The sequence below is a fragment of the Ursus arctos genome, unplaced genomic scaffold (assembly GCF_023065955.2).
Source record: "Ursus arctos isolate Adak ecotype North America unplaced genomic scaffold, UrsArc2.0 scaffold_3, whole genome shotgun sequence".
Lineage (NCBI taxonomy): Eukaryota > Metazoa > Chordata > Mammalia > Carnivora > Ursidae > Ursus > Ursus arctos.
In genome coordinates, this window is record NW_026622985.1 from 80,845,405 (window position 1) to 80,868,458 (window position 23,054).

The 23,054-nt window shown below is 52.1% G+C and overlaps 1 protein-coding gene across 1 annotated transcript; it reads left to right on the forward strand.

Annotated features, from left to right (window-relative positions):
- Positions 1-9,617: 9,617 nt before the first annotated feature.
- CPA1 (carboxypeptidase A1) lies at positions 9,618-19,018 on the forward strand. Its single transcript, XM_026511141.4, has 10 exons — positions 9,618-10,014; positions 10,503-10,584; positions 11,055-11,288; positions 11,520-11,621; positions 12,142-12,243; positions 12,427-12,537; positions 13,204-13,294; positions 13,992-14,191; positions 14,593-14,677; positions 16,551-19,018. Exons 1-10 carry the CDS (start codon positions 9,929-9,931, stop codon positions 16,736-16,738), a joined length of 1,281 nt encoding a protein of 426 aa, XP_026366926.2. The 5' UTR covers positions 9,618-9,928; the 3' UTR covers positions 16,739-19,018.
- Positions 19,019-23,054: the final 4,036 nt, after the last annotated feature.

Sequence of the window (23,054 nt, forward strand, 5' to 3'; positions counted from 1 at the left end):
CAGAGGCCACTGCTTAGAAGATCCCATTCACCCTCTAAAGGAAAGTGAACACCCTCATAGTCTCCCCCGGCCTGGGGAGCAGAGTCACAGCCAGTGAGAGCCAGCACAGCAGAGCACCGCACATCCAGGGAGAGGACATCCTCTTTCTCCTCCTCTTCACCCAGGGTCACCATGCTTGTCCGGCACGGAGCAGTGAGTCCAGGCCAGGCATTTACTAAGCAAGCACTTTATTTAAGGGAGAGAAAGGGGCGGTATTTTGAGATACAAATGAGGGGCTCCCCACCCCATCCTGAGGCTTCCTTATAGGTTTTGCGTTCCTCCGCCTTTGGGGAGCGGGGACAGTGGGTCTCTTTGTCCTGCCCTCAGGGGAAGGCAGGTCCTCTGCAGAAGCGAGAAGTCCACTGAAGAGCTGAGAGGGTCTGTGTAAGTCTGAGGCAGAAAACAAGACTTTTGTTTGCAAGGGCCAGACTTTTGTTGTTTTTGTTGCTAAAGAAAAGGATCCTGAGACCTGTGATTTGGCCCCTGCAGGACACAGAGCACGGGGTTTTACTATCAATCACAGATATGGAAGAAAGCAGGGGGAAATGAGAACAAGTCCCCTTTTCTACCCAACCTGTGAAAGAAGACAGTGGTTGAATCAGTGGGAGGCAGGGATCAGCGGTGATCAAAACTCTAGGTAAGGCCCATGTCCAGCGTGGCAACCGAGCAGCAGACGAACAATGGCTGAGCAAGGGGTCTAGACAGGTGATTAAAGTGTACCCAGAGGTGTACCCATATGGCGGGGTACACCTGAGCAGTGCGGCTGTTGGAGCTCTGAGCAAAGAAATGGTGAGGAGGCCTGGGGTAGAGGCAAGAAGCCTGAGCCCAGGGGCCATGCAGCCAGTGGCCACGGAGGCACAGTGGCCAGGGACGCCTGTGCCCAGGAGCAGCTGTGCCATGAGGTGGCCTGAGGAAGTCAGGGTAAAGGACACCTTAAGAACCAGATCATCTCTAGGGGAAGAGCCAACAATGGAGGTGGAGGGCATTCCGATTCGGGCCACAGTTCCTGAAGAGAGGAATTTTTTTAAATTTGGAAGTGATTTGAGTGAGCTAGAGTTTCCAAGCTAAAGTTTTCTGCTATTAGTGGAAATACGAGGCCACGGGCTGTATTAGTATGAGCTATAGACAAATAAAGCAAGTTACACCTGTGCACACTGGAGTCTGTGATGATAACTTTTGTACCCTCGGTGCAAATATTTTCATTTCATCCTCTTGGGGAGAATATTACCAGTATTAATAAGCTTGTATTTCAGATGAGGAAAGCATGATCATGATTTGGAGAGTTTTTTTTTTTTTTAAGATTTTATTTATTTATTTGACAGAGATAGAGACAGCCAGCGAGAGAGGGAACACAAGCAGGGGGAGTGGGAGAGGAAGAAGCAGGCTCATAGCGGAGGAGCCTGATGTGGGGCTCGATCCCAGAACGCCGGGATCACGCCTTGAGCCGAAGGCAGACGCTTAACCGCTGTGCCACCCAGGCGCCCCTGGAGAGGTTTTAAAGGCCACGAGGGGCCACATGGATGGGAAGTGGTTGAGGGAGATTTGAACTTGGGTGTGTCTAACTCTAAAACCATTATGTCTCCATTTGTCCAAGTGTGACTCGTGGCCACACCCGCAGCAGAGTCCATGGGGAGTCATTTAATGTGAAGGTAGCTGGGTTCCATTCCCAGACTGAAACAGAATCTCTGGGGTGTACCCCCGAATCTGTATTTTTACCATCTGCCCCAGGAGTTCTGAGGTCCCTTAAAGGCTGAGAACCACCTGCTCTCCTGCCTCCCAGAAGAACACATTTGAGTCTTCCTGGGGAAGCTGGGGCTCAGCGTCTCCACCCTCTGCCATGATCTGTTAGGGCTGAAGGTGGTTACAACAGTGGGAGGCCGGTCATTCTTCTCCAAGATGTTCCCAAGGGACTGCCTTGGCCCTCACCTAAAACAGTGTGGTCTGGAGACCACAGGAATCAATACAAATTCTGGAAATAAAGATTCTCAGGCCACCCCAGACTTACTGACCCCAAATCTCTGGGGATGGGACCCAGGGAACGCTAACGCCACGCTGGAGAGGCGCTGCCCTGGAGGCAGGAGTATCGGGACCCTGATGGGTTTCTCAGTAACAACAGTGACAATAATAAGCTTTTCTAGCACTTACTGTGTGCCAGGCATAGTTCCAAGTGCATTACAGGATTCAACACATTGCCTCCTCACAGCTCTAAGAAGTAGGACTCTTACTGTCTTGGTTTTCAGATGAAGCAGCTCAGGCTCAGGATAGCAGCTAAGGGGCCCCTGGCTGGGACCTGAGTCATGCCCAGAGCCCCTTAGGACCAAGGGCCTGGAGTTTGTTCTCATAGCCATGTTGGCAAGACCTGTGTACAGCCAACAGACTCACGAAAGTTGGAGCTGAAACTGCTTTGCAGATGGGGGTCTTCTTGAAAAGCAACTTTCTTTTTAAAATCCTTCAATGACTTAGCCCCCCCCCCCCCCCCCCCCGCCAGGCCGCGCTGCCCAAGATGTACATGGCTGGCCCTGGGGACCTCTCCCGCTTTGCCTGAACACCTTGCTCATCGGCCCCAACCTCACAAGCCTCCTCTCAGCTTCTTCCCAACTGGAAGCATTTGCACGTGATGCTCCTTCTTTCTGGAACATTCTCTCCTCTCTTCCTCCAAACGGCCTACTCCTTAAAATTTTCCCTTCCATATAAGTTCCTCACCAGTCCTTCTAGAACCATCCATTAGAAGTGGATCTAGTACCCTCTTTTCCAAGGTCTTATGTATTTCCATGATTACAATGATAATTAGTTGACTTCTTTGTTATTTTGTCTCTGCCACTAGTTTGGCTGCTCAAGGAGGGCAGGGACCATGTTTGGGTTTCAGCCTCACTCAGGTCCTGTCAGGTGCACAGCAGGCACTCAGTATTTGTGGAAAGAGTGTTTCTCCTCCTGGGCCTGGTACAGATTAGTACTTAGGTTTAGCATCCGGTGAAGGAAACCTACCTTACTGTGGCTTAATCAGATTGGGATTTAATTTTTTTCATGTACTAAGTCACCTGAGGTGCGCAGATCAGCCCACCTGACTGAACGTGACTCCTTGATGCACTGGGGACCCAGGCCCCTCTGGCCTGTTGTTTTGCTACTCTGCCATCATTTCAACCCCACCATGTGACTGAATTCCAGGCAGGAAGGGTAGAGGCCATAGCTGAGCTGGTCCATCCACGGGCTTCAACTTACAGTCTATTGGCTGGAACTGTGTCAGGTGGTCATGCTCGGCTGCAAGGGAAGCTGGCAAATCGCCTTATAGGGGAGAACGGGTATTGGAAAGACAGCCAGCAGTCTCCTGCAGCTTCTCTGAAGGGAGAGAAGATCTGAAGGGGTCTCTGACTCAGTTTCTTTGCTCTAGTTAATCAAGCAACTGACTTAACCATCAAGCCAGAGAACTTTCCAGGGTCTTTTAAAAGCTTCTGGTCCAACCCCCTCATCTTACAGTTATAAAGACTGGGGGTCTCTGGATCATTGAACTTCTGTGAGGCCGTGCATGAACCGAATGGCTGAGAGAAGACTACAGCCAGGGTCTTCCTCCTATGACTGAGGGGTCTCCTCAGCAAGCCCAGGAAGGTGATGGCTGGAGGGCTTCAAGTGTGTCAGATAAAAGCTCAAGACTTAAACGTGCAAGTTTTAGAGAGACTACAGAATAATCTCTTTTTCGTAAAATCTGAACTTTTTTTGTTTCTCATTTCTTAGGTATATAATGCTAAACAGGGGTTCAGTTTTTCTACATTCTGCTTGGTTTGGTTTTTTTTTTTTTCTTTCCCTTTCCAACACACTGCTCTTTTTAGGTATGTTTTTTCATCCTTTTCACCAGTAAAATTTATGAGCATTTATTTAAAAGAAAAAAACATTGGAAAAACTGAAGAGAGAAAGAGTGATTATACATATGGAAAGCTATAAAGAGCCCCAGTGAATGTGTTGCGGTTATTGCTTTCTTAAAAAAACAAACCAGGCAGGCAGTTTGGAACCTGAAAGAGTCCTGTGTGAGGGCAGGCGGGCGGCAGAGGCTGAGAGTGATGGGCGAGTGGCGGGGGGCCAGGGAGTCCAGTGAGGAGCCGTTAGCTGCCTCCACCCCCACTCCCTGCCCTCCTCCAGCTCCCCTCTGACCGCCCCAGACAGGCCCAGAGAGAAAATGACTTTACCGAAAACATAAAATTAAATTTAAAAAAGCTTCTTCAGAAAAATAAGATGGCCCAGACAGCCGCTTACTACAGGCTGAGGGAATCCAGTGACTGTCGGCCTGTCAGGGCCTCACACACTGGTGAAGTCACACCACATCTCGAGTTTGGGGGTGGGGTGGGTTGTAAGTCATGTTCTTCTGGGGATGGGGGTGTCCTGAAGGACAACTTTAACCTGTTCGACCTTTGAATGTTCTCCTTCCCCAAGTATTTGGGACCATCCTTGGGAATGATAACATGTCCGCAAATCTTGGCCTCTTGCTGTCTCCTCACCAGCTTCGCCAAGCTCTCTGGCTCTCCATCCCTCCTGCCCCTCCATCCACCGCTCTCAATTCCCCCAAAGCCTAGCTAAGACCGCACAGTAACATTTCACAAAATTTTACTTGGGAATACAGGAGGGAAATGCAACGTAGAAAGTAAAACACTTCAACCGGATGCTGGCTTTGGAGTCGATTCGTGTCCCCTTGTGAGACAACCACTCCCTACAGCCTTCACTCTCCTTGGCCCTCTGCCTGTTCCCATGTTGCTTCTCCCCTCCCCCATTTCCTCTTTTCCATTATGGGACATTCCTGCTTAGATCTTCTCTCTTCCGTCTCTGTTCTGAGACTTGGGCTCTGACTTGACATTTCCTAAAGACCCACTGGAGTGTTTCTCTCTTCAGGTTACAAATTCTGTCTCCTTTCCAGACACAAGCACCACCAGCCACTTTAAAGTGGTAATTCTGCAGCTTCAAAGCAAAGAAATAGTTTCTACTGGGCACTCAGTTATGAAAGCAAACCTCAAGGAGGCTGCTGTCTGAGCCTCCTCTTCCCAGCCTTCCCCGAAGCCAAGGCCTGCAGCCTCCCACCGCAGCCTCAGCAGGCCCTGGCCCCTCTCGACCCGCACTGTCCTGGGAACACTGACCCATCGCAAGTCCCAGGGCCCCTGTGGCTCTACTCTGATCTGCCCACAAACCTGGAAAGCTTCTCTGTACGCGGCCCAGACCTGTGACAAATCACCAGGCTGTGATTTTTTGGGGGTAAAAAATACAAATGTCCTAGAATCATGGAGTGTCACAGCTAGAAGGGGCCACAGAGATCATTCTGTCCACAGAGATCATTCGGACCACGTTCTGTAGGACACAATTGTGAAGGAAACTGAGGCTCAGGGATGGGCGGTGACCTCCCTGAATTATATAATGGGTTTGTGGCAATCCACTTCTGGAAGGCATTCCCTCTCCCGTTTTGCTCTCTTCTGAAGTTAGAGAATGTCTTTGCGTTAGCTGTGCGCTTTCTTCAGGCACATGTGGCAGAAAGCCAACTTGATAAAGCTGGGGGGGGGGGGGAATGGAGTTAGTTGGCTCATCTCTAGAGCTACCATGGGGGTGGGTGGCTAGACCCACCTGAATCACCTGGCCTCAGACTTGAGAAGGGTGGTCCCTAGGGGACGACAGAGGTGCTGTTATCAGAAAGAGGAGGGTGCTGGGCAGAGGAAATGAGAGATGAACCATTACAGTCCACCACTTAGCTGCCTCAGATTCTCAGAGACTTCTCTTCTCATACACACAGCTGTACCCCATACAGCCTTAAACACACTGGCCAAAGCAAGACAGCCGAAATCTCATCCAGCTCCTGCATTCTGCCATTTTGACTGGGCCCGTTTGTGCTATCTGCCAGGATATGCCTTGTCCACTGTCCTCCTTTGATCCCTAATATGGACATGGACTGATTCTCCTGCCTTTTTAACAAACCATTTTCTAGGTTTTAGTTTGGGGATCTTTAAGCATTGTGTTAGAGCTCCTGTTTACCATGCTTGGGCGCTCTCTGGCAACAGGGTTGCCACGAATAGTTGTCCAGTGTGTGCACTGCACAAAAGCATTCTGCTGAGAGGATGAGGGACTATGTCTGTCCAGAGGGAGAAGGATGCCCTTTTCCATTTCACATAAAGTCTCCCCTAGGCTAAAACTCTATTGTCCTCCGACAACATGAGCACTTTAAAAGCTTAGTAACAAGGGAAGCTGGGTGGCTCAGTCGTTTGGGCATCTGACTCTAGATTCGGCTCAGGTCACGATCTCAGGGTTGTGGGATGGAGCCTCACATTGGGCTCCACTCTCCGTGCAGAGTCTGCTTGTCCCTCTCCCTTTGCTCTTCCCCTGGTGCTTGCACACAAGCTTTCTCTCTTTCTCTCACTCTCAAATAAATAAAATGTTAAAAAAAAAAATCTTAATAGGTGCATTACTTAGAATGCTTTTTACAGCCTCAGTGCTTTTTACAGTTAACAAAAAGGAAATGTATATTCTTTGATAGTCCAAGGGTGGAGCAACAGACTTCATATCCAGGGAAAGGTGTCTATTTCTCAAGAGTGGAGAAACATTTTCTAGAAGCTTCCTTGCTGGCTTCCCTTCACTTCTTATTGGCCAAACTGGGTCAAATGCTTACCCCTAAATCAGTCACTGCAAAAGACAATGGGATTCCTCAATTGTCTTAAGCCAATCTTAGAATTTATCCCTGAACCGGGAATGGGGTGTCTTTCCTGAGGGGTGATACCTGCACCAAATCTAGGTTTGTTCAGCGAGGAGGAAGGGAAGGACACTGGACTCTCCTCCACGTAACTACAACAGGCCTTTCTCTGTTTGCATTCAGGCCTCTGGCCTGTGCCCTTTCCTTGAATCTGGATGCCAGGCTGGTGGCTTCTTTCTCATGCTAACAGGTCTTGACGCTCTGCACGCACCCCCACTTTTCTGCTTAATGGCCTTCATCTTTGCCCTGGCTTTGGACCAGTGTGAAAGAAGCCCCTGTGGAAAGGTAACGCTGTGGCCTTCTGCTCCAGGTTCCATTCTAGCAAATTGGTCTTTACCAAGAGACAATTTTCAGCTTCCTGAGGTCCTTTGGAGAGACCCAGGGAATTAGGCCTAGCCTCCACCTGAGACCCAAAGTCCTCTCCCATTGTGTTTTCAGCTTCCTGCCAGTGCTGGCCCTAATTTCAGCTTGCAGCATTGAATTAATCTTTTCCAACCTTGCAAGAAAATAGATTACATGGCTGGCCACCTTAGGTTGCTGGCTGGAGGCTTCAAGAGGCCCACTTGGTGGGGCTGTCCCTGCCCCCCTCATCCCGCTTCCTCCAGTGGGCCTGTCTTTTCTGGAAGGAATTCACAGAAGGCCCAAGAATTAGCCAACACTCCCCAACATGTGTAGTGTGCGTGAAACAGAGTCAAACTTATAGGACAGCTTTAGATTTAGAAATACAAAAAGAAATACTGTTTTCATAACGCAAACTGAAGAAAGGCTCCACAAAACCTTTTTTCTTGCTGGGGGACGGATTTGAAAGCTCGGGAACACTGTAGGGCAGTGTTGTAGGGAGTTGAGGGAGAGTATGAGGGATGGCTATGAAAGAGTTCCTGGTCTGAGGAAGCTTACAGTCTCAGTGGGGAGACACACATTAAGGGAGAGTAAATGAGTTTGTGTCCAAGCACTGCCTTGTGTAATGAACACCCATTCCTTTCTGTGCCTGGTAAAATCCTGTCATTAAGACCCAGGTCAAATGTCACCTTCTTGGTAAGTGTTCCCTGGACCCTCCAGTATGGGCTGATAGTGTGGAGTCCGCAGCCCTCCTGGTCCTTCTCATGCTCAGCAGAGAAAACTCCCCACTCAGGTCTCCTGCAGTAAGTTTTGCTCAGGTCACCCCCAGTAAGTTTTGCTCAGCTAGTCCTGTCCTGGTGACAGCTTCTTGTAAGACCTATTGGAGAACCGACATGTTGGTTGGTTACTTCTGTCTTCCGCACAAGACCCCGGGCTGTCTGAGATCAGGGACAAGTCAGTGGGGGGCTGAATTGACGGATGGCCCCACCACCGTGTTGTGATGAGGCCACACTTCCCACAGGTTGTCCCTGGCCAGTGACTGGTATTCCGGTGGGATACAGGACTCCCCTGACTTGCAACACTGGCTCAAAGATTTTGTGTCAGCCTGGCTGGAATGTTCTCAGAACGGCTCCTGTCCAATTTCCTCTCCTCCCTGCTCCCTCCCCCCTCTTCCTCCCTCCTTCCCCCCTTCTCTCCTTCTCCTTCCCTGTCTCTTTCTTTTTCTCCTCCCCTCCTCCTCTCCTCTTCCTTCCCCCTCTCTTTTCTCAGGGGTCAGCCCTGCGGCTTGGTGTGAAGGCTCTCCTGCCTTCTCCCGTTCTCGCTCCCACAGCCTTCACGGGCCGTTCTCCCCAGGAGTCTCCTGCATGTCTAATCCTGTCTTGGAGACAGCTTCTTGGAGGCCCCGACTGAACACGAGGTAGTTGGGTACTTCTGCTGCCCCCGCTAGACGGTGAGCTCGCTGAGAGCAGGGACCAGTGCGTCTCGGGCATCATCCCAGGGTGGCGCCCAGTACTTGGCCCAGAAGAATGAGCAAGAAAAGGGGTGAGCATTCAGAGGAGGGGCAGGTACTCGAGAAAGAAGCCAGAGGAAGCTTCAGGGAGATCGTGGGTCTTCTCTGGGGCCTGGAGGTCGGGCAAGCCTGATGGAGAGGAAAGAAACAGTCTTCAGGGAGGCTCAGCATCTGCTGAGGATGGGGTCAGCATTCTAGTGTCTTCTCAGAGCATTCTAGTGTCTTCTCAGAGCTAGGCTCGGGGGGGGGGGGGGTCAATAGAATGGGAGCCCTCTGTTCTGGCAGAGGAGGCTTGGCCAGGTAGGGGGCGCAATAGGGAGGCAGAGGGAACAGATGGAACCCAGAAATGGCCACCTTGGCTGTTGTCAGTGTCCAAGCCCGAGGCCCTGACAGAGAGCAGGGCCCCCAGATGGTGCTGGGTAGCCCCTGGGGGCCCCTGCGGATTAGGGTGGATTTGTGCGAGATGTTTCTGCAGTGAGATCAGCATCCAGAGCCAGAGTGAATTCCCCGTTGTGAGTTCCACTTTCTCCTGGACACTGTTCACTCCCAACAGGGGTCTGGCCCCGGTTCCCACCACCACGCTTTCTACTCAGATGACATCTGGTTATAGTTCCCATCAAGGGCAGCCCTGATCCTGAGCCCTAGAGTGGTGGGGGTGGGGGGAAACACTGGTGAGAGTCGGGGTCCCTCCCCAGCGGCCACTGCTGTGGCCTGACTCCTGCAAGGCCACCAAGGCCGGGAGGAGTGGGGTTGGGAAGTGCCCTTCAGGGGGCTGTACCCCAGAGCGGGATGTGCCTGGCACTGGGGAGGGCAGCCCCGGACCAAGCCAGTGTAGTGAGGAGCCAGCAGGGACAGGAGCGGGATGAGGGCAGAGTCCCAGCTTACTCTGCCACAGGAACAGAAGAGTTGGCACTTAGAGACGTGGGGGAAGGGGACGCCTCACATAAGGCTCCAGCTGGTGTGGCCGCTCTGGAGTCCTGGCTCTTCTCCACTGCCCGGTCAGCAAACAGGCCGGAAGCCCAGGGGCAGGTACCCGGGGCTGTGGGTGAGCGGACGCCCAGCTGGGAGGCCTCAGGCCCCAGCTGACCCTCAGGCTCAGGCGGGCACCTCATGGCCAAGGGCTTGAGGCCTGGCTTATCTCCCCAGCTGCCGGGTTCCCTGCCACTTTATCAGGGAGGGTGAGAAGGTGCCAGAGCTCAGGACTCTCATCCTCCCTCCCCGTGGGACAGGGCCCAGGTGCAGGGGGAGGACAACCCTCGGGCACAGCCAGGAGACCTCTGACCTGGGAGAGTTTAAAAGGCCCCAGGACCTCCTCTCAGCCTCAGTTGATGTTCCCGATTGGCTGCAGCATGAGGGGGCTGCTGATTTTGAGTGTGTTGCTAGCGGCTGTGTTTGGTAAAGAGAACTTTGCCGGGTAAGAGTATGGAGAGAAGGGGGTGCTCACGTGGCGGGGGGGACTCGGCCCCCAGCCAGCATCTGGAGGCGACAGACAGGCTGACTTGTGGGAAGACCCCAGAGAGGCGAGAGTAGTACACACTGGGAGGCAGGCTGACCAGTGGCCAGAGCTGAGAAGGGGTCCGGTCCCTCAGGACAGCTTCCTGAGCCCCGGAGAAATCCAAGCTTGCAGGAGTTTTTAGGAGAGGAGGTGGGAGGAAGCCTGGCTGGCTTTGGAGAGAGAAATAGAGTCTGAACTGGAATGGGGATAGCAGCTGGGCCCAGAAGGTTCCAAGAAGCCTACACCTCCCATTGCTAAGACCCCTCATGCTTCCTCCTGCTCTGCCAGAGGATCGAGGCCCAGCCTGGGGATTCCAGGCTGCTCCATGCCACCCTTCCCCCACCTGGGTGGGTGAACGGCCAATCAGAGCCGCTTAAGCCCTTCATCTCCCCTCCCTCTCCTCCCAGGCACCAGGTGCTCCGGATCTCTGCTGCTGATGAAGCCCAGGTACAGAAGGTGAAGGAGCTGGAGGACCTGGAGCACCTGCAGGTCAGAAGAAGTGCGGAGTCCTCCCTGAGGCCCCAGGGTTCCTCTCATGCCAGCTGGACCCACCCCAGGATGCCACCATCCCCTGGGGCCACCTGGGGTCTGGGCCCTCTCTCAGCCACTCAGAAAGGATCCATGGGACTGATACTGATCCCTGTTAGGAAATGATTGACCCCACCTCCCCCAGTTCCAGAATCTTGCTGCCCCCGAGCATCTGAGCAAAAGGTGGGGGGCTCCTTTCCAGCACTTCCCTCTCCCTTGTTGTCTTGAAGCTCCTTCACAAGCCTTCCTGGGCCATTTCCCTGAACAGTGGACTCTGTCCAATGTCCACGGTTTGCCCTTCATCCCCTGCCCCTAACAGCCATGCCGTAGCCACGGTTGTAGGGGACATTCTGGCGCCGACACCCCCTCCCGGGCTGGCCCCTCCCCAGCTCGCTGTGACAGTGCCTGCTCTCGTCCCCCCCTCCCCCCAGCTCGACTTCTGGCGGGGCCCTGCCCATCCTGGCGCCCCCATCGATGTGCGAGTGCCCTTCCCCAGCCTCCAGGCTGTCAAAATCTTCCTGGAGGCGCATGGCATCGGGTACACGACCATGATCGAGGACGTGCAGGCCCTGCTGGACGAAGAGCAGGAGCAGATGTTTGCCCTCCGGGCCTGGGCCCGCTCCTCGGACACCTTCAACTACGCCACCTACCACACCCTGGAGGAGGTGAGGGACCCCCGCGGTCACGCCGCGCAAGCACCGAGCTCTGCCTCCGGCTGGCACAATGCTGCCGACCCGGGTGTGTGTGGCACCTGCCGTGTCCCCAGGAGGCCCGGGGCGGGGGCAGGGAGGTGGCTCCCCTGAACGGCTGCAGCCAGCGGGCTACCGGAGCTGCTACGGGAGGCCCCGGGCGCCAGGCCGCCGCTGCAGCTGGCCTCGCCTCCTCTCCCTTCTCAGATCTACGGCTTCCTGGACTTGCTGGTGGCCGAGCACCCGCAGCTGGTCAGCAAGCTCCAGATTGGCAGCAGCTATGAAGGGCGGCCCATCTATGTGCTGAAGGTAACAGGCACCTGCGTGAGAACGGGCAGCCCCCTCCGTGTGTGGGGTCCCGTGCACGAGCCCAAGGTCACAGCACACCATGACGTGAATGCCCGGTGCTGACTTTGGGGAAGGACGGGGAATTTCTGTGCTGGTCTAGCTGTATGCATACCCGTACACACGCAGTGCTTAAATGTGTAAGTGACCTGAGTATTTTTAATCAAGTGTCACATTGCGGGAAGTGTCCCAGAGTCAAGCGAGTCCAGAGAAAATGTTTGATTTGTGCTACCCCCCAGAGAACTGTGTTTGGGCAGCAGAAGAGGGCAGGGCCCCCGTTCCCGCTGAGGCCAGTATGAGGGCTGCAGGCCACGTTCTGCTGGATTCCCGTCTAGACCCTCTCCCCCCGCCCCACACCTCACCTGAGTGATGGCCCCACAAAGCTGCCATAACTGGGGAGCAGATGGCCTCTGGGCCGGGGTACGTGCCCCTTCAAGGAGCCAAGACAGGACCCTAGCTGGATCTCCCCGTTCTTCTCGTCCAGTTCAGCACCGGGGGAAGCAACCGTCCTGCCATCTGGATCGACACAGGCATCCACTCCCGGGAGTGGGTCACCCAGGCCAGCGGGGTCTGGTTTGCAAAGAAGGTAAGCATGGGGAGGTGAGGAGGGCTCTTGCCTGGTGAGGCTGGTGCTCAAGGCCCACGGGAGGCCTGGCCTCCCCTGCTCGTGCAGAGGCGGTGATGCAGAGGGAGCAGGTGTTCCCTGCGTCAGCATGGCAGACGCCCGGCCTGACGCACTCTGCCTGTCTGGCCCTTAACTCCCCGCCAGATCACACAGGACTATGGCCAGGATCCCACTCTCACCGCCATTCTTGACTCCTTGGACATCTTCCTGGAGATTGTCACTAACCCGGACGGTTTTGCCTTTACCCACAGCAAGGTACAGGTTTCTCCTATTCTTGGGGGGGAACAGGGTGGGCCTCTGGCCTCTGAGCCCCACGAGCTACTCACCCCTAATCTCAATCCCCAGAAGTCAAGGGAGGGACAAATAGACCTGTCCTCCTAGACCAGGGTTCTCGTCCTTGGCATTCTTGACATTTGGGGCAGAGACTTCTTTGTGCGGGCGGCTGTCCTGTGCATGCAGTGTTCAGCAACACCCTGACCTAATACTCAGGAAATGCCAGGAGCGACCCCTCTGTTGAGAGAGCCAAAAATGTCTTCAGAAATTGCCAAATGTCCGGGTATTGTCCCCACGGGAGACCCGCTGCCCCAGACCTCTTTCCTTGCTTTATGTTACTTTTATGGCAGGTACAGCATGCTACCAGTCTAGCTGGGGGGGGGGGGGCACCTGGTGCCTTCATTTCCACCGGTAGAACCTTCTGGCCAAATGCCATCAACTGTTGCCTCTGTTCTTCAACCAAGAGACTCCTTTGCAGACCTTCCTGACAGCCAGTTGAAAGTGGTTTCTGACCCATGCTATGTCCACACCCGTGCTACAGATCGGGCTGCCGTGTGTGGTTCTGGCCGCTCACAGCCCACCCTGCTCTCTGCGGGCTCTGGACCCCAGCCGGGCGGGGTGACAACAGGTGTCTGATTCCTTCCTCAGAACCGCATGTGGCGCAAGACTCGATCCCTCACGGAGGGCTCCTCCTGTGTTGGAGTGGACCCCAACCGGAACTGGGACGCTGGCTTTGGGCGTAAGGCCCCGTGTGATTTGGAAGCGTGGATAGAAACCCAGAGTGGCTTCTTACGCTCCCGTGTCCTGTTTCCCTCACCCCTTTCCTGCCCCAGCAGTGAGGGCAGAGTGGGGGGGATGTCAGTGTCTCCTCTGAGGCTCTCAGTGAGATTTTCTAGTGCCTTTTCTGTAGAAACAAATCTCCCCTCGATGCAATTAAGGTCTGAAACCAATGTAGGGGTTTTCTAGGGTAACTTCGGCTCCTTCCCTTCGTGGTCCCTTCACTACAAGAATGGGTCTTCGGGTGCCTGACTGGCTCAGCAGGTTAAGCAACTGCCTTTGGCTCAGGTCACGATCCCAGGATCCTGGGATCAAACCCTGCATCGGTCTCCTTGCTCAGCAGGGAGTCTGCTTCTCCCTCTCCCACTGCTGCTCCCGCTGCTTGTGCTCTCTCTCTGTCAAATAAGATCTTAAAAAAAAAAAAAAAGGGTCTTGCTTGAGACCCTCCCGGGGCATGCCCATCAGCGTTGCCTGCGCCTGGCTGGGGAGGGAGGCAGGACGCCCAGGTTGTAAAAGGCATTTGTCCTTTCCTTAATCCCAGGGTGGGGATGAGCCCTCCTGCATTCCACCTCACCTCTACTTCCATGCAAGGAACTTGAGGCTGTGGAAGCCACCCTGCTTGGGCGTAAGGAATGCCAGCGATCCCCCTTCTCCTGCAGTGCCTGGAGCCAGCAGCAACCCGTGCACGGAGACTTACCACGGCAAGTTTGCCAATTCCGAGGTGGAGGTCAAGTCCATCGTGGACTTCGTGAAGAACCACGGGAACATCAAGGCCTTCATCTCCATCCACAGCTACTCGCAGCTCCTCATGTATCCCTATGGCTACACAGAAGAGGCCGCCCCTGACCGGGATGAGCTGGTATGTGCCCACCCCCTGCTTGCCCTCCTGTGCCTAGCACCCCTTTCTCCTGTGAGCCCCTGATGGCTTAGGAAGACCTGCAAGGCAGACTACCCTCACCTTCGGCCTGGGAAACTGAGGCACGGAGTGGTTGAGTCACTTCTGTCACATGACAGAGCAAGGGGCAGGGCTAGACTTGGAGCTGGGACCACGAGTTCAGTTTGGAGCTGCAGTGTGACCAAAGGGCAGTGACTGAGGTGCCAGCCAGACATCCTGTGGGGTTAGAGGACCACGGGGCCGCAGAACTCCCACTCTCTGCTGGGCTACTTCCCAGCTGGAAGTTGGGCTCCCCTGGCCCTGCTGTTCTGGGGGGCCTGCTGTTGCTGGCCATAACAGGTGGTATCGCTTGGCCTTTTCTCCAGGATCAGGTGGCCAAGTCTGCTGTGACAGCCCTCACCTCTCTGTATGGGACCAAGTTCGAGTACGGCAGCATCATCAAAACGATTTGTAAGTGGGTGCATGGTCTCTGCGGTGGCACCGGGAGGAAGCTTAGCTGGCTATTCCTGCCTGAGGCAGTGTCCCTCCTGGAGGAAGTGCCCGGGGTGCCTAGGTCTGGGAGCATGGGCGAGGAGGACAGTTCTCAGCCGTGCCTCAGTGGGCAGCGGGGCCCTTTTCTGACATGAACTCTGCCTTCTTTGATACCTTCAGACAAGCGTATCAGCTCCTCTGAGAACTTCTGTCCCCTTGTCTTAGGTTAAGTCCAGCTCTATGGAGGGGTGGAGGGTCCTGCTGGTATTTCTGTACTACCAAGAAATTCACCTTAAAAAAATATTCCTCTTCCACTGCCTTTCAGTTAGAGAATATAGCCTATCTATCCCCAGCTTACTTACACACGCAGTGCCGCTGGGAGGAGCACTGCTCCATCCAAATGGAATTAAGCCAGCAAATGTTTATTGAGCACCTACTATGCCTTGTTTTCTGTGCTAGGGAAACAGTTGGGAATAAGCAAAGATCAGGAACCGTACATTCTAGTTGGGAAGAGTGATGATAAACGTGAATAAGTAAACGATACCGTATGTTAGGGGATGAAAGTTAGGAAGAAAAAGAAAAACTAGAACAGGGTAAGGGGAGTCAGGGATACTGGGCATGGAAGCTGGGGAGGTGGGTGGAAGGGTTGGCCTCATCGAGTTGGTAATATTTGGGCAAGTGTTGAAGTAAAATGAGGAAGGGAGCCAAGAGGCTATCTGTCTGGGGGAAGAGCCTTCCGGGCAGAGGAATCTTCTAGAACAAAGGCCCTACCATGTGATCTGGAATGGGGTGTTGGGGGAATAGCAGGAACAACACGGAGCCCCATGTGATGGCAACGAGGTGACAGTGCACAGGGTCATAGGGGACAGGAGGGGTGGGGGCACACACCATAGGGCCCTGAGGAACGTGACAGGTTTGCCGGCTGACAAGACGCAGGAGACAGGGACCGAGGTGGGAGGGCTGCACACACCCCTCACCTACCTCCTTCCCAGCGGGCCAGGTTTTTAGTAGGTGAGTGGGCCACAGTCTTAGCTAGGGCTGGCCTTGCATTGGGATTCCAGGCCTTGCTTGGAAGCGGTTTCAAACTGCGTCAAAGTGTTTTGCTTCATTCAATGTTGTCAAGCGACATTCTGATGCGCAGCCGCCTCCCGCACCCTGGCCCAATTCAAAAGTGACTTCGTAGGGGCGCCTGGGTGGCTCGTTAAGCGTCTGCCTTCGGCTCAGGGCGTGATCCCAGAGTCCTGGGATCGAGCCCCACATCAGGCTCCTCCGCTGGGAGCCTGCTTCTTCCTCTCCCACTCCCCCTGCTTGTGTTCCCTCTCTCGCTGGCTGTCTCTCTCTCTGTCAAATAAATAAAATCTTAAAAAAAAAAAAAAAAAGCGACTTCATTACCCAATGTTAACTGCAAATCTGGGCAAAGTTTCCTCCAAAAAGACCTTCCAGGGGCTTCTACTTTGCCTCTGGCCCTTTGCACTTTCTCCCGCAGACCAGAGCCCCGGGGACAAATCCCGGTTACTCAAGTGGGTAACTCTGGTATATTTGGAGGTTTGACCAAAGCAGCTGTTGGAGGGAGGCAGTTTTCAGTGAGGCTTTCACAATTGCGAGAACTTTCTTGCCTCCTTCTGTGATGGGAGCACCATTGCTGGTCCCTCTCTCTGGGCGTCTTGAGCTGAGACCCTTTGGGGGAGCTTCTTGGGAGGAAGCCAGGCTGCTTGGTCAACAATAGGCCCTTAGCAGACGCTGACTCCAGTGAACCCTACAGGAGGCCCTGGGCTTTGGACCGTCGGCCCAGCCCATATTAATGTGTCCAAGGTGACTGACCTTTGCTCTCTGGCATCTGCTCCCACCCCAGACCAAGCCAGTGGAACCACCGTTGACTGGACCTACAGCCAGGGCATCAAGTACTCGTTCACCTTCGAGCTCCGGGACACGGGCCGCTACGGCTTCCTGCTGCCGGCCTCCCAGATCGTCCCCACGGCCCAGGAGACGTGGCTGGCGCTTCGGACCATCATGGAGCACACCCTGAATCACCCCTACTGAACTGGCCCTTCAGCACGCTCCTCTTCCTCCTCTCTGGCCCCACCCAGGCAACCAAATAAAGTTTGAGTGTCCATGGAACAGAATCTGGGGGCTGGCATGGAGGAGCGTATGTGGCATGTCCGCCTTTGCAAGCTGGGGCAGAAGTGGTTCAGTTCCTGCAGGCCTCACTGGGAACGTGTGGGTGGCTGGACTAGATGACCCCTAAATTCCCCTGCATTCCAAGCGCCTCTGAAGTTGGATCCAAGTGGCGTCTGTTTTAATGAGACCACCCTGCGCTCAGCTCATCAGGGCGGTGATTTGTTCATGCGTTAGTAGCGAGCGGCAGCCACAGCTGCGAACCAAATGCTGGGCACCCGGCGGGGGTGAGGAATTCAGCCTGCACGATGGGAGAGCTAGTTGGGTCCATTTATCGACAGAGGCAAGAGCTCTGAGTATGGAACAGAGTAATCCTGGTGGCCACCGCTGTCCCAAATAGACGTTTCAGCCAGGCAGAGCAAATTTAATTAAGTCGGAAGAAAATTAACTTCAATGAAAAATTTCCTGAAGATAAAGAACAAACACCAATCCCAGCACATTTCACTAACTGTAGGACGTCACGAAGACTTTGCTTTTAGGGACAGAAGTAGCTTTTATTTTCATATGCCACATCCTTTCTAGCATCCTTGGGCACATGGTCTCCACTTCCTCTCCTGTTTTACCCACCACCACTCCCTCATCAGTCGCAAAATTTCTCAAATACAAGGCTCTCCCTTGGAGATTCTGCGTAGCTCCTAACACGCACTGGCCTTCCTCCTTTGGCTCAGTGTCCTGATTGGGTATCTCAACTTTTTTCAAAGCAAGAATCCACCTGATGTTTCTTCCAAATCTTTTCAGATGCAAATGTGGAGCAGGGGTTACTCTCACAGAAGTCACTGGGAAGGGGCTGAGGGTGGACTGGTAGCTCCCGAAAGAGGGGAGCTAGGGGGTAAAGATGGCAGCCCTCCCCTGTGTGAGCCAGGTGACGTGTTACAGTGCATCCAGGTCCAAGGACTTTCCTTTTTCCACAGGTCAAATGCTCTATTTTTGTCTGTTTGTTTTGTTACCAAACATTCCAGAAAACAAAAAGTATGAGGCAGATTATACATACAGTATATAGAAACATATATATGTAGGTTTATGAGGCAGGGTAAAATGATGTTTCAGTCTTTTTTTTTTTTTTAAAGATTTGTTTATTTGAAAGAGAGCACACGAGCTCCCCGGGGGAAGGGCAGAGGGAAAAGGAGAAGCGGACTGAGCCCAAAGCCCAACGTGGGGCTCGATCCCAGGACTCTGAGATCATGACCTGAGCCAAAGGCAGATGCTTAACCGACTGAGCCACCCAGGCGTCCCCAGTATTTCAGTCTTTACAGAAAAATGACCTAAAGATTTTATAACACTTCCTTCAAGTTATCTTTTGGGAAACATTTGCATTCAATCTATGTAGATAAGCTGAAACCCATTTAATGGCTCAGTTTAAACAAGTAAAAAGATGATCTTATTTTTTGCTTAAGATGGATAAGCAAAAAATTATTAAGTTAGCAAGGACAACGTATCTTACATTGCTTAGACCTCAAGGATAGAACTGTTTGATTTAAAGTAATTGTGCTTCCTGATAGCGGGCCCCACCTTGTTGGGCATTCAGTCTCCAAAACCACCAATGGTAGTTGACGTACAGACGCCCAATAAATATTTGTCAAGTGAATGTTCTCTACTTTTACTAACGAACGGACTCATGAATTTTATAATCCATAGAGTGATTTCAAATTCCCTGAGCTGTAGTTTAGAAAGTAAGGCTCTGAGCAAGGAAGAGTCTTAGGACGCCTGACAAGATAAGAAATGAACACCAGAATGAAAATTCCATTAAGGGCAGAGATTGTTTTGCTCAACACGTAATCCCTACGGGTTGGCCAAATCCACGGCACATAGTAGGCACTTAAATACCTGTTAAATGGAGACATGGAACCTGTTAATACTATTTTTTTGTATTTCCAAGTGTAGGGAGGGGTTTACATTTTATTTGCAGATACATATTTTTACAAATCTGGGTTAAAAATTTTATTTTATAAATAAAAACATAGAGCGAAAAGGGAAATGATAATTTTAGAAAATAGTGCAGCATATATGAAAAAGTATTAACAACCTTGAGGGGAAAAGAGTTCTGATAAGTAAAAGGGGTTAAATAAAAAGGACTACCATTTCGAAAGAAAAATAAGCAATTCCCAAAAGAAGAAACAGAAAAAGCCAATAAATATATGAGAGGTACTGATTCTCTGAGTGATTTTTTTGTACATTAAAGAAAAGCAAAGGAATCATTTTTCTCCCATCAGATTGACAAAGAAAAAGAAAGACTGACAACTCAGTGTCATCAAGGGTATGAAGACATAAGACCTGTCAGATACCACTGGAGTGAGGATAGATTTATGCCACCTTCCCGGGGCAGCGGCGGGGAGGGAGGGAGCAATAGAAATCAAAATTTCAAATGTATTGTTGCTTTGACCCAGAAAGTCCACTTGGAGAAATTTATTTTACAAAAATATTCAGACAAGTTCAAATATGTGTATGTACAAGGCTGTCATAATACAAAATTAAATAAAAAGGAAAAGAACTACCTAGGTACCAGTATCGACACCCACATGACATGTTTAAATAATGGGGTATCGTGAGGCCACTGCAGACCGCGTCGACACAGGGAAACGGGTCACAAAATACTAAGCAAAAGAAGCCACGCATAATGAAAACGTTCTGAAACAGGATTGTGGCAATGGTTGCACAATTCTGTAAATTTGCGGAACGTCACTGAATTGTACACTTAAAAACGTGAATTTTAGAGTATGGGAGTTATACTTCCATACAGTTGTTTAAAAAAATAAGTTGGTTACAAAATAGTATGTTGAGTATGAATCTCATTTTTGCTTGAAACACACATACACACGCTGTACAGGGAAGGGTATATTCCCCGGTGATAATCAAGGTCACCCTGGGTAGTGATGGTGGTGGGTTTCCTCTTTTCTGAATTTCTTGCAATAAGCTTTTAGAATCAGGAAAAAACACAACTATTTCAAACACACCAAATACCCTGTGGGTAAATTATCTGGAATCAACTGAGTATCAACATCAAACATTTCATGGCCATCTTAATCTGGGCCCAGATTCTTTTGTATAATTTGCTTCAACTCCTCTCTTCTGCTCTGGTATCTTATTTCACCATCTTGCCCAGAACCGTGTATCTCATCTTCGGAAAAATTTATACTCCAGATAGAGCTGGAAGCAGCAGTGTTTCTACCCAGGGAAGGGGTTTCTCGTGCCCCCGGTTGGGAGCTGTTCCCTAAGCAGTCTGCCGTAGCTCAGATGAAAATCCCCAAGAGCCCTTTCTGCTTACATTTGGTTCCTGCAGCGATCTGGGGAATTGATTATGCTAATGCCTGTTCTCCAGGGCTTTTTAAAAATCTTTATTTTTAAATGAACTCGCTTGGCTTTCTTCTTATACCATTATATACGGTTCTCAGTGTGGCCTGTGGGCCATTGGTGGTCCGCGAGAATCCTTCCGGCGGCCTCTTGAATTAACACTCAGATATGCACGTGTAGCTTTCTGGTTTTGGCTTGAAGTTAAAATCGAAATGTCATTGAATACAATCCAGATATGACCTCACGGGTCCCTCATCCAGTGCAGGGGGCTATTCATCATCTCAGCGAGGGTTTTGCAAGGGCAGGTGGGGCTCCGTGGGTTTGAGGACGCAGAAGGACTCTGGCTCTAAGGACTCTAGGGACAGAAACATCATCCTGCGAACATACTCGGACGCTACTTACAGGAAACGGGTATGACCGACCGTCACATTCAGATTGGCCACGTGACGGAAGAACTCTGAGAAAAAGGCTCGGAGGACCCGGCAATTCTGAAAAACTGTCACAGCGTACCGAATTTCCCCCAAAGCTTTCAGGATCTGCATTAACCTGGCAACTCAAATTGTCGAGCATCACCTAACAACCCCAATGACGGAGCCGGCCGAGGGTTTACCGGCAAACGCAAGGAAGAGGATGACAAGCGTCCTGCTCGGCCGCGGGGCCGGCGTCCTGCTACCTTCTGGGGAGACAGCGGCGGAGCAAACGCTCTGTGGACGCGGACGAGGTAGAGGTTTAGCCGCTGCTTCCCCCCGAGACACGCAGGCCGGGGGCGATCCCCGCAATGTAGGTCTCAGCCTAAATCAGAGCCATCACCCCGGCCACAAATCATATCAATATGGTTTATTCCGGGGCGCCTGGGTGGCGCAGTTGTTAAAGCGTCTGCCTTCGGCTCAGGGTATGATCCCGGCGTTCTGGGATCGAGCCCCACATCAGGCTCCTCCGCTAGGAGCCTGCTTCTTCCTCTCCCACTCCCCCTGCTTGTGTTCCCTCTCTCGCTGGCTGTCTCTATCTCTGTCGAATAAATAAATAAATAAAATCTTTTAAAAATATATGGTTTGTTAAACTTACAGTTCCATTTACGAGAACAGCCTGCTTCTTTGCCAGGTTAAAGGGCTGTACCTCCCGTCCCTGACGTGAGACCTCATTCGTGCTGTTCGCTCGCGGCACAAGTCCCAGGGGGCCGGGCGCCCCTGCGCTCGGGACCCAGACCGCGCATCTGTGGAAATAACGGGCTCCCGGGAGCAGACGTGCGAGTCTCTGGATTCCTGTCGCCTTTTGTGCGGGCCGAGGACGACAGCTCTCGGTGGGCTCTCAGGTGACGAGGAGGGAAGGGAGCCCACACCGAGGGAAAGTTACATTCGCACGGGTCCATCGGGGGTGTCACCGAGGGGCGAGCACGGAGCTGAGCCAGAATGAACTTAGAACGAACTTGCTCGGGAGCCACGGGTCTCGGCCGGCGCCCGGCTTCTCGACCTTTAGCTCAGTGGCTTGGGGGCTCACGGCGAGTTGCCTAATTTCCACCTGCTCCTCGGTCTCCTCACCTGAAAGTGGGGCACCCATCTCATGCGACTGCCGTGAGAACTGAGTCAGAACACATCTGGAAGCATCTAGGAAGACCACCTAACACGGAGTAAGCTCTCCACACGTTTGCTGGGTCGTTATCCGGAGAGCTTCGATTTGAAACAAAAGAGAAAAAGAACCACTCTCAGATGGGGATGGGTGCAACCTGTATCTGAGGACTTCTGAAGCTACTTTGAGCCTGAGGGCACCCGGAAAACAGGCCTGGCAGGCCGCAGACAGCCGGGGTAATAATAACGCCCCGAACAGCTCCCGGGGTGCCCCCTGCAGGGGGTCATCCAAAAATCTCCGGCTTGTCAACGCCTCTGCTACAACAGCGGGATGTACACAGGGACAAAAGATAACGAGCTTTCCGGGGTCTCCAGATCGCAGGCCGGCACGGAGGGGCCACCGTAATGGGCACTACATCCCAGACTGCAGTCTGGACAGCTTCCATTCATTTATTCACGCATATTTCTAAAGGTCACCGTCCCATCGCTGGTGATTTTCACCCTCTGGGAGCGTATAGTCAAAAGAATGTCGCATAGGAGACGTATTTACATCCTTTAAAAAAGGCGGTCCATCAGTCAGTAGCATTTAATAAGTGGCCTCTGTTCGCCACGCGTAAAACCAGATGCCTCGAGATGCTACACAGGCGAACAGAATTTGCTTCTGCGTTCAGAACAAAGGACGATCACAGCACCCGAGAGTGAGACCATCGGGGATGGCGGCGTGACTGCCATAGTTTTGTAAACACACGTAAAATCATGCCCTGAATCCTGTTTTGTCAGAATTCAATGCTGCCAAATCTCCCCATCACATTTTCCATGCCGTAACTGACCTAGGCATCAATTTAAGGACACCGCGATAACAACGTCAATAATTACCACAATTTTTTTAGGAAACTATTACTACTCAAATGTATTCCGAACACCGGAAGCACAGTGTGTCTTATTTCTTGTTTTCATAGGAAAAAATACATTTGTCAATAAAAAAATTAATTGGACTGCATATAAGCATACCATCATGCCCCCATAATTAAACTGATGAATTGTAACCTATGTTTCTGATGCTTCTTGTAAAAAGAAGAAAAGTATTATGGGAATCGTGTCTTTGAAAGGATTGTGATGAATCTAAAAGCACACGGAAGACCCTGGCAACGTTCTGCAACCGGGGAAAGGAAGGTTCTCGGTGATAATCATCAGGGTAGGACAAGAAGGGAGTCGTGGGTGTAAATCCAGGTGGACAGAAATTAATTACACCCCCCCCAAATGTCGGATAACATAAAGACGGAACCTATAACCAATACGTAACATGACAGAAACCCAAACCAGCACAA

Bases quoted from the DNA above. Each gene is read 5' to 3' on its own strand.
- CPA1 (XM_026511141.4), top strand. From the start codon at position 9,929: ATGTTCCCGATTGGCTGCAGCATGAGGGGGCTGCTGATTTTGAGTGTG. The intron at 11,622-12,141 runs GTAACAGGCACC...CTTCTCGTCCAG, and splicing joins GGCCCATCTATGTGCTGAAG to TTCAGCACCGGGGGAAGCAA. The intron at 12,538-13,203 runs GTACAGGTTTCT...TTCCTTCCTCAG, and splicing joins TTGCCTTTACCCACAGCAAG to AACCGCATGTGGCGCAAGAC.